General features: G+C 44.1%; 2 protein-coding genes and 1 pseudogene across 2 annotated transcripts in view; all 3 read left to right on the top strand.

The window, feature by feature from the left end:
• LOC146682430 (uncharacterized) overlaps positions 1–4,057 on the top strand; it is a 20,349-nt gene extending 16,292 nt beyond the window's left edge. Inside the window, exons 17-19 of the mRNA XM_085446162.1 lie at positions 2,452–2,532; positions 3,120–3,185; positions 3,501–4,057. Coding sequence (XP_085302288.1) covers positions 2,452–2,532; positions 3,120–3,185; positions 3,501–3,727 — 374 coding nt within the window. The 3' untranslated portion in view covers positions 3,728–4,057. The remainder of the gene's footprint in view (positions 1–2,451; positions 2,533–3,119; positions 3,186–3,500) is intronic.
• A 4,444-nt stretch (positions 4,058–8,501) lies between these two features.
• Positions 8,502–9,653, top strand: LOC146682429 (uncharacterized; annotated as a pseudogene).
• A 130-nt stretch (positions 9,654–9,783) lies between these two features.
• Positions 9,784–12,064, top strand: LOC146682428 (immunoglobulin kappa light chain-like). The gene is made up of 4 exons (XM_085446937.1): positions 9,784–9,872; positions 9,971–10,142; positions 10,707–10,788; positions 11,723–12,064. The coding sequence occupies exons 1-4, from the start codon at positions 9,784–9,786 to the stop codon at positions 12,052–12,054; spliced, it is 675 nt and encodes a 224-aa protein (XP_085303063.1). The 3' UTR covers positions 12,055–12,064.
• Positions 12,065–15,693: the final 3,629 nt, after the last annotated feature.

The following is a 15,693-nucleotide window of genomic DNA, read 5'->3' as shown; positions in this document are numbered from 1 at the left end:
GAGAACAGCACCACCAAGGCTGGAGACGGAGCAATACTGGAAGAGCATATGGGAGAAGGATGCAACCCATAACGGCAATGCTCAGTGGCTAGTGGATCTGAGGGCAGACCACAGCGACCTCCCTGAACAGGGTCCAGTAACCATCACAGTGGCAGATATCCAAGAAAGGGTCTCCAGTATGAAGAGTTGGACAGCACCAGGGCCCGACATGGTTCACGCCTACTGGCTGAAGAAGCTGACTGCACTCCACGAGCGTCTGGCAGCACAAATGAACCAGCTGCTAGTTAACGAGAGACACCCGGAATGGCTAACTGAAGGCCGGACGGTCCTGATCCCCAAGGACCCCAAGAAGGGACCGGTCCCCTCCAACTACCGACCAATAACCTGCCTCAGTACTACATGGAAGCTCCTGTCAGGCATCATATCGGCTAAGATGAACAGGCACATGGGTCAATACATGAGCGGGACACAGAAAGGAATTGGCAAGAATACCAGAGGCGCAAAACACCAGCTACTGGTAGACAGAACAATCAGCCGAGACTGCAAGACCAGACTGACCAACCTGTGCACTGCCTGGATTGATTACAAGAAGGCCTATGACTCAATGCCCCACAGCTGGATACTGGAATGCCTAGAATTGTACAAGATCAATGGGACCCTAAGAGCCTTCATCAGGAACTCAATGGGGATGTGGCGTACAACACTAGAGGCCAACTCCAAGCCCATAGCACAAGTCACCATCAAGTGCGGGATCTACCAAGGAGATGCTCTGTCCCCACTGCTGTTCTGCATAGGCCTGAACCCCCTCAGTGAGATCATTAACAAGACTGGCTACGGATACCGACTACGGAACGGAGCAGTTGTCAGCCACCTCCTGTACATGGATGACATCAAGCTGTATGCCAAGAGTGAACGAGACATCGATTCACTGATCCACACTACCAGGCTATACAGCAATGACATTGGAATGTCGTTCGGACTGGAGAAGTGTAGTCGGATGGTAACAAAGAGAGGGAAGGTAGTCAGAACTGAGGGGATTGAACTACCAGAAGGCAACATTGCAGACATAGAGGACAGTTACAAGTACCTGGGGATCCCGCAGGCAAATGGGAACCATGAAGAGGCCGCTAGAAAGGCTGCAACCACCAAGTACCTGCAGAGGGTCAGGCAAGTCCTGAGGAGTCAGCTGAATGGTAAGAACAAGATCCGGGCCATCAACACGTACGCCCTGCCCGTGATCAGGTACCCTGCTGGGGTAATAGGCTGGCCAAAGGAGGAGATAGAAGCCACTGACATAAAGACAAGAAAGCTCCTTACCATGCATGGAGGGTTTCACCCCAAGTCCAGCACCCTGAGGCTGTACGCTAAGCGGAAGGAAGGGGGCCGGGGACTGGTGAGTGTCAGCACCACAGTCCAGGATGAGACAAGGAACATCCAAGAATACATTGGGAAGATGGCCCCAACTGACCGAGTGCTCAGTGAATACCTCAGGCAGCAGAAACCCAAGAAAGAGGAGGGAGACGAGGAACCATCATGGAAGGACAGGCCCCTGCACGGTATGTACCACCGGCAGATAGAGGAGGTGGCGGATATCCAGAAATCCTACCAGTGGCTGGACAAAGCTGGACTGAAAGACAGCACAGAGGCACTAATCATGGCAGCACAAGAACAAGCTCTGAGTACAAGATCCATAGAGGCTGGGGTCTATCACACCAGGCAAGACCCCAGGTGCAGGCTGTGTAAAGATGCCCCAGAGACAATCCAGCACATAACAGCAGGGTGCAAGATGCTAGCAGGCAAGGCATACATGGAACGCCATAACCAAGTGGCCGGCATAGTGTACAGGAACATCTGTGCCGAGTATAACCTAGAAGTCCCGAGGTCAAAATGGGAGATGCCCCCAAGGGTGGTGGAGAATGACCGAGCTAAGATCCTGTGGGACTTCCAGATACAGACGGACAAAATGGTGGTGGCTAACCAACCGGACATAGTGGTGGTAGACAAACAGAAGAAGACGGCCGTAGTGATCGATGTAGCGGTTCCGAATGACAGCAATATCAGGAAGAAGGAACACGAGAAGCTGGAGAAATACCAAGGGCTCAGAGAAGAGCTCGAGAGGATGTGGAGGGTGAAGGTAACGGTGGTCCCCGTGGTAATCGGAGCACTAGGTGCGGTGACTCCCAAGCTAGGCGAGTGGCTCCAGCAGATCCCGGGAATAACATCGGAGATCTCTGTCCAGAAGAGCGCAGTCCTGGGAACAGCTAAGATACTGCGCAGGACCCTCAAGCTCCCAGGCCTCTGGTAGAGGACCCGAGCTTGAAGGATAAACCGCCCGCAGGGGCGCGCTGGGTGTTTTTTTTTATTTATATATATATATATATATATATATATATATAATTATATATTATATGTGTGTAAATAAAATAAAAAAAATTTTTATTTTTTTGCTAGAAAAATCTATCAATGACAATGAAGAAATATTAACTTCTGTGACTTCTGATTTGCCTCACTTCTCCGAGACTGCAGCTCAAGGTACATTTTCAATGCTGTACTCAAAGTTTGCCCAACATATCTTAGGTAATGAGCTGGGATCTGTGAGTTAGTCCTGTTCAGAGACAAATCCAGTGAAATGTGCAGTAACGTATTTTAACAGCGCACATCACGTATGATAACGATGCTCTCTTGTTTCATTAATGCCACTTGCATCTCTGTTTTTCATTGCATTAAAAATGAAATCAGACTTTACTATTAACACTACTATGCTGATTACGATAACCTGGGATTGTGAATAGAACAATATTACTAACCATCAGTACATTTTTACATGGTCGATTGTTAGTTGTTCCATTCCTAATTGTGACACTAATGCTTTATGACTAGTATTTTGATGCTTCATCAGTTTTGGCCAAGCAAAATTTGGCCTGTGCAAAATCTACATCATTTCCCAGTAAACTTATTACCCAAGGTATTGTTGACTTCATCCAGTTCAGCAGCATTGCCATGTGTATAGTTAGTATAATAGAACTGGCTGTCACTGTCCCCTCTGTGCCCATGGTGTTTGATTGGTAGGCAGAAAGCCTCTTTAAGCCCATACATTTATACTGTGCAATATTTTTTAGATGACCAGGGGAATGATGCCTGTGTGACTTCTGGTTCACCTCCTGTCCCTGACTCAGTTACTAAAGGTATGATATAAATCAGATGCCATGTCCATCACTAGGCACTATGTGCAGTCAACACCAACATCATGTGGTTAGACATTATATAACATATAAAGAAGCTGAATGTATTTTGTGCTTACCAAGCAGTGTGATGAACTATCATGTTAATGAAAACAATCAAACTTTAAATTTTATCAGGTCTACAGTCTATTTATTATCACACACAATTTGTTTAGACAAGTACCAGCTTGTTTTCACAGTTTTGAACACCATCTCTACCTACAAGTGCATATCACATGATCTTTTTAAACTTCAAATTTGTTTTGTTTTATTGAACAGGTTTATGTGTTTCATCAAGGCGGTGTGTGAAGAGACCATGGTCTGAGGAGGAGATAGGAGCGGTGATGAAACATATGAAGCCTTTTATTGAAAACGGTATCACTGTCACCAACCAGCAGTGTCTGAAGTGCAAAGAAAAGGAACAACCTATCTTGGAGACGAGATCTATTCAAAACATTCGAGATTTTGTGCGCAACAGAGGACTGGCCTTTAAAAAAAAAAAATAAATGTTAAACACTAAATGCACTTTTTGACAGTCTGAGCCTTTACCTTTCTGGGCCTGATTTCAAGGTTAGTGTTCTCCGTTCAAAAAGTATGTAGTTGACTTCACTGTGCTCACAGGCAGTGTTTTGTTTTGATGTGTGGTTAGCCTGAGTCTTTTAATGCCAGGATTCACTTTTATTTTCCTTCAATAATTGTTACAATGCTGTCCTTTTAAGGAATTGATTATTGAGTTGGTTATATTAAATATAATTCAGTAATTCAACAAATGTGTTGTGTGTTGATATAAGTCTTATGTATAAGTCATGGTGTCAGCCCGACTCACCCCTGGTGTGCAAAGGTGCTGTTTTATTGGTCAGCCACTCAGTGCCAGTTTCTTCAGGACAATGAAAAACTCTATAATACATAGTTTGTTCTAGTTGATGCAAGCACTGTTGTGTTATGGTCACCGGTTCGATCCCTGGGCTCTCTGTCCTGGTCGTTGTGTCCTTGGGCAAGACACTTTACCCTACTTGCCTACTGGTGTTGGCCAGAGGGGCCGATGGCGCGATATGGCAGCCTGGCCTCTGTCAGTCTGTCCCAGGGCAGCTGTGGCTACAACTGTAGCTGCCTCCACCAGTGTATGAATGTGAGAGTGAATGAATAGTGGAATTGTAAAGCGCTTTGGGTGCCTAGAAAAGCGCTATATAAATCCAATCCATTATTATTATTATTATTATTATTATGCTTCTAGTTGTTTTAATGACACTTTGACCACCTGTTAGTAGATCACAACAGATATGATCTGTGGTGTTTTATGTAAGCTTGTATGTCAGATTGTAATGCTCATCAGAGAAAACCAAAATATAGTCTTTTTATTATTTTTTAATTTATTCATCCATCCATCCATCTTCAACCGCTTATCCGAGGCCAGGTCGCAGGGGCAGCAGCCTAAGCAAATTTATTCAATTTTACTATAATGATGTATCAGTCACAGTCTTATAATACACGTTCTTTTCTAAGAAGGTTATACTTAGTGCATGTGTGAGTATATGTACAGTGAACTGGCTTTACACACCATGTGTCCTTTTAAACCAGATTAACTCAGTGTGTGTGTGTGTGTACAGTAGACTGGCTTTACACACCATGTGTCCCTTCAGAACAGACTATACTTTGTGTATATGTATGATGACATCACTGACCTTGTACACCAGACTGTCCTTATAGACCGAGCTACAGAAAAGTCTCTACAAACCACCAGAATGTCTGAAAAAATAGCCTTTTTTATATCTCAGTTGAGCAAAGAAAATGTTTAAATTTTAAGTTGTGTATAGGTTTGCTGATTTTTTTCATGATTTTTGATATGCATATTGTAGCTCTAGCACCTCTGGAACCCGGTGTCCCCATAGCCCTATGTCCAGTCTGATTTGCCAAAAATTTCAGAAATTGTCCCTCTAACCCAAGAAACGGGGGTGTGTGTGTGTGTGTGTGTGTGTGTGTGTCCTCAGTGAACTGTATCAGTCTCTGCAGTATCTTCCAGCTGCAGCAGTCACTTCAGTTTCTGTTCAGTCTGACTGAGGGAGGTTTTTGTACGACTGTTTTTCACTGTGTGAACACATCCTGACTGTTGGGATAGTGAAAACTCTGACAGTAATAAACTGCTGCATCTTCAGCCTGGACTCCACTGATGGTCAGAGTGAAGTCAGAGTTTGATCCACTGCCTGTAAAACGAGCTGGAATCCCTGATACTCGAGTGCTAGCACGATAAATGAGCAGTTTATGAACTCCTCCATCTTTCTGTTGGTACCAGGCTAAATGGTTGTTGCCATGAACATTCTGACTGGTCGTACACTTGATGCTCACAGTTCCTCCCACAGCAGAGCTCACTGCTCCAGGCTGAGTCACTGTATATTGTCCTCTGGACTCTGAGGACACAGAGACAAAAACATAAAGCAGCTTCATGGTTTTGTGGGCTTCATTTCAGAGGGACAGATGTTGATAGAGGAGAGGAGTTTGATTCTCTGGACTTTACCTGTGAAGCAGCAGCAGAGGAGAGTCCAGATGAGGACGCAGATCAAAGTCATGTTTTTGATGAGGAGGATTTCTGTGGCTTCTGTTGTGATGAAGGACAGCTGTCAGTCATCCAGTGTTCAACTCTCAGGACTATAAACTCTCCCAGAGCACTGGAGCATGGTGCTGCTGATGCAAAGTGCCTCTCTATGGAAATCATCTGACTGTCACAGAGACTTAGATCAATCAGCTCACATGTTATTGAACATAAGTATTTTAAAGAATGATTAGCGGTTCAACTTAACGGAGATAAAATGGAAGCTCTTGTCTGTTTCCAGGACAGATTTTTGCCGGTGAAATAAAAGGTCTTTGTGTCATTTAATCACATTTAAGTCGTGTGTACGGACTCTTGGGGTACCTCTCGACTCTGCATACATTTAGGATTTTCATGTCAAATCTTTGGTTCTCTCTTTTGTTATTCATTGTTATTCATTTAGTTCCCTGCGATAGACTGGCGACCTGTCCAGGGCGTACCCTGCCTCTCGCCCTTAGACATCTGCGATATGCTCCAGCGCTCCCCGTGACCCTGAAAAAGACAAGCGGAAGTGAATGGATGGATGTTATTCATTTATTTCTTCATTGTGTTACGTTTCGGTGTTGTCAGTGTGTTGTTTTTGGCGTGACTGTTATGTGTTTCCTGTTTTACTTTGAAAGTCTGTGTTATCTTAGTCTTTTCAGTTTACGTTTCCCTGTCTCGTCAGTTCTGAGTTGCCCCAGCTGTGTTTCCCTCTTGTTGTCCATTTTCCTGATTGCTCCCTCTAGGTATTTAAACCCTGTGTTTCAGTGTGTCATGGTCGCGATCTCCCCCGTGTTGTAAATAGTTTGGTGTTTTGTTGTAAATAAATAGTTTGTTGTAAATAGATTTGTCGATACTTTCGTTTCGGGATTTTGGTGGTGAGCTTTAGTGGGGTTTTTGTGTGTTTTTTTTTCTTTATTTTTACTTTTTTCGTGTTGCACTCCGGTTGCCTAGGCCGGGGTGTAACAATTGTAATTCATTATTCACATCATGGGCTAACACCAGCTCATTGAACATTTTCAGCCATACGTCCACAGCGGGTTAGGCCTGTGATCAGGGTCTGTTTACTCTACGTCATACGAGGCTGAAAACTAAAGGAGACAGAGCTTTTACCAGAGTGACCCCAGACTCTGGAACTCTCTCCCTCTGAGGCTGAGATCAGTGGACGCAGTGGTCTCTCTTAAGAAACAACCAAATGTCATGTTATTAGACTTGAATTTAGTAAACGCTTTTCTTCAATGCTCTGTTATTTACTTTTGTCTGAAGTTGAATGAGGGATTAGCCAGTTTGTCACAATATTGCAGGTGTCAATATTTTATATGGATAGAACTGAAATGAGTAAATAATATGGAAAAATAAAAATCGGGTGTTTTTTTTAAAGATTTTACTAAAGAATGCTTCATATCAGCTATCAGAATTACACAAGGAGTAAATCTACCGAAAAAAAAGGAAAGAGAAAAAAAGGGCGGGGATAGCTCAGTACGTAGTGTGCTTGGCCCATGATCGGAAGGTCAGCCGTTTAAATCCACCAAACAGCCACCTGAGGTACCCCTGAGGTACCCTCTACTAACTGCTCGCCAGGTGCTGGATTGGCGGCTTCCCACTGCTTCACTAATTTAATGGGTTGCAATGGTTCCGGGTCGCTGCTCATGTGGTCGACCGGCCAGTCAGCTGAGCAGTTTCGCGTTCTTTTTCTAACTTGAATGCTCTTTTCGTTGTTGTTCTACTCGGTATATTTTTATTCTTTTCCTTCTTCCTTTTTCTCATTTTTGTGATTTTTGGACTTGTTTTTGACACTCGACATGACCCCAAGGCTCACCTACACCAGGGACTCCCTCATCCAGCTGCAGCTGCAGCCCGGCCTCCGGCTTTCCGCTCCGCTCCTACGGACTACTTTCCCGAGGAAATACTCCGTGGACACGGAAATCAAAAAACTCACAATAACAAGGTAACCAGGAGGAGATCAAAGAAGAGTGGGGTGAGAGCCAGACTCAAGAGGGAGACACACAAACAACGAGTGCTCCCGTCCATTATCCTCGCTAATGTGCGGTCTGTCCGCTCCAAGCTGGACGAGCTGCAAGCTGGACGAGCTGCAAGCTGGACGAGCTGCAAGCTGGACGAGCTGCAAGCTGGACGAGCTGCAAGCTGGACGAGCTGCAAGCTGGACGAGCTGCAAGCTGGACGAGCTGCAAGCTGGACGAGCTGCAAGCTGGATGAGCTGCAAGCCTGCGTCAACCACCTGCATGAGTACAGCACTGCCTCCATTCTGGTGTTCATAGAATCGTGGTTAAACAACAGCGACGACAACAGCACGCTTCACATTGATGGCTTTTCACCACCCCTTCATCTGGACAGAGACCGCGAACGCATCAGGAAGCAACATGGCGGCGGCGTGTGTCTGTATGTAAACAACAGCTGGTGCTCTACAGTCACTGTGAGGGAGAAGCTGTGCACTACAGACATCGAGCTTCTGGCTGTTTCCCTGTACTCCTACTACCTCCCCACAGGATTCCCACAGGTTTCCATCAACCTGGTTTACATCCACCCCAGAGCTGATGCAGCTAAAACCACAAAGTACTTCATCAACACTCTGTACAAACTAGAGTAATTAACTCCGGACTCTCCCAAGTTCATCCTGGGTGATTTCAGTCACTGTTCCCCTGACAATTCGCTTAAAGGATACCAAAGGTATGTCAGGGGAAGACTCTGGATAAATGCACTTAAAGCCCTCCCCCTCCCCCTTCTCGGCTCAGCAGACCACCACACCATCCTGCTGGCCCCTCAAGAGGATTAAAAAGGTCACCAAAAACATCAAGCAGTGGGCAGCAGAAAGTATCCTCACCCTACAAGGATGTCTCGAAGCCACTGACTGGGACAGCATTCTTTCTCCCTCAACAGGGAGGTGAAGAGAGCCATAAAAACTGCTAAACTGCAGTATAAAAACACTGTTGAAGAAAAAATTCACCACAGGGGATCTCCGCTCAGTCTGGCAGGGCCTCAAAACCATGGCCTCTGTAAATACTGTGGTCACCACCCCCAGAACCATCCAGGTGGAGGGCAGCAACCCCTCCTCCCTACCTGATGACCTTAACACTTTCTACAGCAGATTCGAGACGGACCCAGCTTGAGGAGTCCAGATCCTCACTCACACCTGGCAGCTCTGCATTCACCTTCAGGACTGAGGACGTGGTGAGAGCCCTCAGGAGGACCAGGGAGAGGAGCTCACCCGGCCCTGACAACATCAGCAGTTCTGAGGCACTGTGCAGGGCAACTAGGAAGCGTGTTCCGGACTCTATTTCAACACTCAATTGGCAGTCAAACCGTCCCCCAGCTGTGGAAACACTCCACAGTCATCCCCATCTTCAAAAGAAACAACCCAAAGTCTCTGAATGATCTTCGTCCTGTGGCCCTCACCTCCCTTGTGATGAAAGCCATGGAGAAGATCATAAAACAGCACATCGTAAGAGCAACTGACCCCCTGATGGACCCACTCCAGTTTGCTCACCGTGCACGCAGAGGTGTAGATGATGCAAAAATTTTCATCTTGGACTCCATCCACAAACATCTGGAGCTCCCTGACTCCTCCGTCAGACTTCTGTTTGCTGATTTCTCACCAGCGTTCAACACTCTGCAGCCTCATATCCTGGCCACTAAACATTCCTCCCGATTTCACCTGGATGATCAGCTGATCCTGTGGATATTGGACCGTTTGACCAACAGGACTCAGAAAGTTCAGGTCAACAAGTCTCTTTCCGATCTCTGTTCCACCTGCACTGGCTCCCCCCAGGGCTGTGTGCTCTCCCCCCTGCTCTTCATCCTCTACACTGATGACTGCAGATCCACACAGCCCAACTGTCACCTGGTGAAATATGCTGACGACACAGTTCTCCTGTCACTGCTGTCAGGCCCTCTCGACACCACGGGCCCACTCTGCAGGAGTTTGTAGAGTTGTGTGACAGCTCCAAACTTGAACTGAACGTGAGCAAAACCAAAGAGATGGTGGTGACCTTCTCCAGTAGGCAGAGGGATCTGGCTGCTTCAGTCACCACCACCATCCATGGGAAGCCAGTGGAGGTAGTTGAGGAGTACAAATACCTGGGAACATCTTTGACAACCTCCTGAAATTCTCTGCCAACACAGAGGAGATTCTCAGGAGGTGCCACCAACGGCTATACCTTCTTAGGAAACTCAACTCCTTTGGAGTCAGCACAGCCATCATGATGACTTTTTACGATGCCTTCCTGGAAAGCATCACGACCTTCTCCATCACCTGCTGGTTCCACTCCCTCAGCCTTCAGAACAGGAACAGACTGCAGCACACGGCATCAGTGTGCTCTAAAATCATTGGCCTGCCTGTCAGAACTCTGGCACAGGTTTTCAGCCAACAGGCCCTTAGACAGGCAGCCAAAATCATCAACGGACCCCTCTCACATTCTTCACCCCGGAATTCAATGGCTCCCCTCTGGGCGACGCCTCCACTGCATTTCCTACAGGACTGAGAGGAGGAGGAGAGCCACCTTTGTCCCCAAAGCCACTCTGCTTTTTAACTCCAGCCAATAAGAACATTTCCCACACCCATAAACATAAACTACTCTACACTCTTTTTATACTGCCGACACTTTACTCACTTTTAGTCACTTACAGTTATATATTTACTTATTCAGTCACTTTAATTTAAAACTGTGTACATAATGTATATTCTGTGTATTTATTATCTCACTCTATTGCCTGTTTATGCCCTGTCCTTATCTTCAACATCATGCTGCTCTGTTGCCCCTTGATGATAAATAAAGTCTTTCTGCTTTTGATTCTGATTCTAAATGCAGAGGACTTATTCCCTACAGGATTAATAAAGTGTGCAAAAAAATTATTTGTTGAGTTTGTTTGTTTCAGAGTCAGAGAGCCGTGTCTCTCTACAGTCAGAGGTTTTTGTACGGCGCCTCAATGAGTTTGTATCACTGTGGTACACGTTCGGTGGAGGAACCAGACTGGAATTTGGAAGTAAGTCAAAAACAAAGTTACTTCTATGTCCTATTTTTTTTTTTTTTTTTTTTTTTTTAGAAAAAATATATATCTTGAGTAATGTCCAAGTTATGTTTAGCATTTTTATTTTTTGGGGGTTTGGTTTTGGTAGGCTGAGAAACAAACTGACTTTTAGAAAAGTAAACATAAAAAAATATTTAAATTTGGAAAACACAAGGTTATGCACTACAATTATTTGCTTTAACTGGTTGAGCCTGTAGGTTTAGTTCAGTCTAACAGAGTCAGAGAGCCGTGTCTCTCTACAGTCAGAGGTTTTTGTACGGCGCCTCAATGAGTTTGTATCACTGTGGTGGACTTTTGGTGGAGGAACCAGACTGGAATTTGGAAGTAAGTTTATACTGTTGTAAAAATAAGATCTTATATTTGCTTCAATTCTTGACTGTTGGCTGAGAGAAAAAAAAAATTAACATTTATTTTGATGTTTTTCCTGATATCACAAGGAGGCTGACAGAATTTTATGTGTAAATTTGTGTTTGAAATCTTTACCTACTTGTTGTTGATAAAACTGTTCCTTTACAGTAAGTTGTGGAAAGATTAATTTTACTTGAATAAAAATTCTTCTGCATCATGTTCCCCCATTTCAGATCAAGGTTAACTGTATAGAAAAAATCTCTGTTTATGAAGTAAATAGTTTGAGTTGTTTTCTAAATGTATTTCCCAGTAATCCTTAAAATCATGAGTGAGTCAGATTTTTGTGAGTTTAACACTCTTTTGTAAAATGTTGCACTTTTTTCCTTCTGTATGTGGTTTGGACATATTTCACTGCTGTTATTTCTGTGCTGAGAGGTTTCTTAAAGGGAAGTGAAACAACGTGTGAGTGACTGTTGGAGCAGAAAAACATCTGACAGAAACTACCTGTTACCCGTTCTCTAAGCTGATTGGTGTCTCCTAGGTGATGTCCGTCCCACCCTGACGGTGCTCGCCCCTTCCAGTAAGGAGCTGGAGCAGGGGAATGCCACGCTCACATGTCTGGCCAACAAGGGCTTTCCCTCAGACTGGAGTCTGTCCTGGATCGTTGACGGCCGCAGATGCAGCGGCATTGGTTGGGAAGTGAGCAGGAGCCCCGGGGCGCTGCAGACAGACAGGCTCTACAGCTGGAGCAGCACCCTGATGCTGCCTGCAGACCAGTGGGAGAAGGTGGGCTCTGTGACCTGTGAGGCCACGAGGGGCTCCGATACTCCACTCTCAGAGACTCTGAGGAGAGACCAGTGTTCCCAGTCCTGAGCTGATTCACTTGGGCATGATACAGTTTTTTTTTTTTTTGTTTCTTTTGGGGGGGGGGGGGGGGGGTGTTGTTGCTTTTTTTTTTTTACTTTGCTACAGCTCTCAGTCTGTAGTCTTTTTCAATCTCAGTGTCTTTATTCTTAAGTTCTTAGTTGCCTGCTTTAACAACTTGTCTCAAGATTTTACAGCAATAAAGATTTTTCAACCAAACATTCCTCGTTATTTCTTCTGTTTGTTATATATGTATAAATATATTAACATGGATTTTTACATTTTTAATGTCAACATATTTTATTAGATAACATTTTCAATCTGGTTACAAACAATTAAGTTGACTAATTAAAATATATAAACCAGTTAAAGAAAAACAGGAAAATGTCAATGAAAAAATATATACTGCATAAATCAACAGGCTGACACAGTAAATCATGTTTGTTTGTAAATAATCTGCATTCATATGTATCGTGTTGATAACAACAATGATGATATTTGTAAATAAAAATATTATATTTATTAATGATGTAATTTTCCTGCACCTGTAATTAGTGGTGCAACGGATCACGGTTGATCCGTAATCCGAGCCGATCCTACTCCACGGTTTGGTACACACGTGATCCGAAGATTCGAAAAAGAAGAAAGAGTGTGTGTATGGTGCGCGTGGTCAGTCTGTCAAGCGATAGCTACCCATATGGAAAAGATATATATAAATCTTATAAAGTTTGTATCTGTCTTGTGTGAAACGGGGATGAAAGCATACAAGAGTGAAAACAGATATAAGATCCCTAGAAAAATTATATAAATGAACCTTGTATGTTTTGGATACTTCCTAAAACAATATATGAAAGTGGCCACTTTCATGAGTAAATCATATAAGCCTTATATGATTCACTATATGAAGTAGGCCACATCTGATGCAAGTTTTTTCTATTTCTTTTCCATATGGGTATGGTCAGCGCTAGCGGTCCAAGTGGAGGAGCAGAGGAGTTTGTGGTATTTAAGCAGCCCTTTGCTGCCCAATCCGACCGGGCTAAAGCTATTTCGGAAGCTATCGGGGTGTTTAGCTGCAGACGGGAGGCCGTATTCCGTTGTGCAAAACAACTGGTCAACGCGTTAGTTGACGCATTGATGCCGTGCAGCCCCACGCACGGTGTGATCTGTGGTAACTAGTTAACGGAGATTTGCCGCGTTAATGCAGTTATGGCATTAACGTCATTTTAACGAGATTTACGCGGACAGCACTTGTTTAAACTATGATGAACATGCTTGAGCCACGCTATGATATCCCGTTGTGTGTCCACTTCAGTGACAAGATTGTACCCAGGCATGTATGAGCAGGAAAAGTTTAAAGCTATGGCTGAACTGTCCTCTTCTGTTGCCCAACTACAAATGGGTGGACCTCCATGGCAGCGGAAAGCTACGTGACCGTGACTGCTCGTTATATCACAGCAGAGTGTTAGATACAAAGCCCTGTACTGCCCTATACTGTACCTTAATTTGGTTTTATATAATTGCGTGGAATGAGTCTTGAGTTGAATTTTTTAATAGGCAAAAAATACTTAAATAAGTTAATAAGTAAATGTTAAATTTTTTTCTTTTTTTCTTTTTTGCTGATCTGAAAATTGATCCGATCCATCACTTAAAACGTGATCAGATCCCAACCGTGAGATTTTTGACCACTACCTGTAATAGACGTGCACATGATGTCTGAAAAATGACCCAGTCCAAAGTTTAAATGTTGAAGGTCACATTGACGTCCAGGTTGTCATAGTTGGACAACCAAATGCCCAGAATTGATCATGGACCGGCGGACCCAACATAGACATGATCATCACGTCTGTCTGACGTTCACTGCTCCCTGTATGGGTCACCAGAGTAGATCATCTTTTTCTGTCCCACCAACTCTCTGCATGTCCTCCTTCATCCATGAACAAACTCTGAGATCTTCCTCTTTTCCTCCTGCCTGGAAGCTTCATATCACCTCAGCTCTCTTAGGTGTAATCATTCTAATCTTTGATGTGCTTAGTTATAATCTTATCCATCCTGGCCACTCCTAATGGAAATCTCTGCCACCTCCACCACGGCCTCCCATCTTTGACATTTGAATTCAAACTTTTATCATTTTAGACATTTCTGCTTCTTTGATCTGATATTTTAAATTAACTGTTTAAACACAAATATGTGAAATGAACCAAATGTCTGCTTACAACTTTGTTCTGATTTGGCAATGATGCCTATCTGTTGCCATGGTTACTGAGCTTAGCAGGGGAAGTGAAACACTGAACAGTTTCTCTCTCTCTTTCTCTACAATGGGTGCTGACCCCCTACAGTGAGGATACAAGGCTACAGTCTTGTGTCCTGTTCCATCTAAAGCAACGGAGAGTGCACACGGCAGGTGAAGAAGAGAGTGCAGTCAGGGTGGAGTGGGTGGAGACGAGTGTCAGGGGTGATTTGTGACAGAAGGAAGACCTGCTGTGATATATGGTTTGGGAACGAGGGCACTGACAAAAAGACAGGAGGCCGAGTTCAAGGTGGCACAGGTGCAGATGTTGAGCTTTTCACTGGGAGTGATCAGGACGAACAAGATAAAAAATGAATACATCAGAGGGACGACACAGCTTCAGAGTCTTGGAGAATCAGTTTCTACTGCTAAATTCTGTTATTTTCTTCTTAATATAACTGCACACTCTCTATATGCTCTTGTAAAGCTGAGGAGCCAAAGAATTTCATTATGGATTAATGTGGCTACACTGTTTATCTGTACATGACAATAAAACCTGAAACTTGAAACTTGACCTTGAACAGCAGTGGGCTGAGGAAACAAACAACCCTGAGGAGCTCCAGGGCTCAGGGTGGTGGTGTTGGAGATGCTGTAACTCGGCTGGGTGGTGCTTGGCTTGAAATGCTACTGATTTAGCATCAGTGTGTGAGCTAATGATAATGAAGCTGTTTATGAAATGTGTGCCTGAGCTCTTCTGTGGCTGATCTAAATGAACAGAAGGTCCTCTTTGCAGAAGGCAGATGAGTTCACACTAATGCACTAAGTGACTTTATTCATCCTGAACTCTGCTCTGATTGGCTGTTCAGTTTCAGAATCCACTTTTGCTGGAGGAACCACACTGGAATTTTTCATTATAAAACTTAAAAATCAAAAGTTCACTGTAAAATGATTATTATGATGGAAACTGCTTTCTACCCACTCAAAACTCAGGAAATCTCAGTTTCCACAATAATAATCATTTAACAGTGAACTTTGATTTTTAAGTTTTATAATGAAAAATTCAGTCTCTTCATGAAATTGTGTTTGTGCACATTGAACTGTGTCAGTCTCTGCTGCAGCTGGAAGTTACTGCAGTTTCTGTTCAGTCTGACTGAGGGAGGTTTTTGTACGACTGTTTTTCACTGTGTGAACACAAGCTGACTGTTGATCTCATGAACACTCTGACAGTAATAAACTGCTGCATCTCCAGCCTGGACTCCACTGATGGTCAGAGTGAAGTCAGAGTTTGATCCACTGCCTGTAAAACGAGCTGGAATCCCTGATTCTAGAGTATCAGCAGCATAAATGAGCAGTTTAGGAACTCCTCCATCTTTCTGTTGGTACCAGGCCAAAAGATGGTAGCTGCTCACAACACCAACATC

The sequence above is a fragment of the Copadichromis virginalis genome, linkage group LG22 (genome assembly GCF_057382275.1).
Source record: "Copadichromis virginalis isolate Kocher_CV1m ecotype Utaka linkage group LG22, C_Virginalis_male_GT1.1, whole genome shotgun sequence".
Taxonomy (NCBI): domain Eukaryota; kingdom Metazoa; phylum Chordata; class Actinopteri; order Cichliformes; family Cichlidae; genus Copadichromis; species Copadichromis virginalis.
The sequence above is the reverse complement of the archived record's forward strand: the minus strand, read 5'-3'. Positions and strand labels throughout refer to the sequence as shown.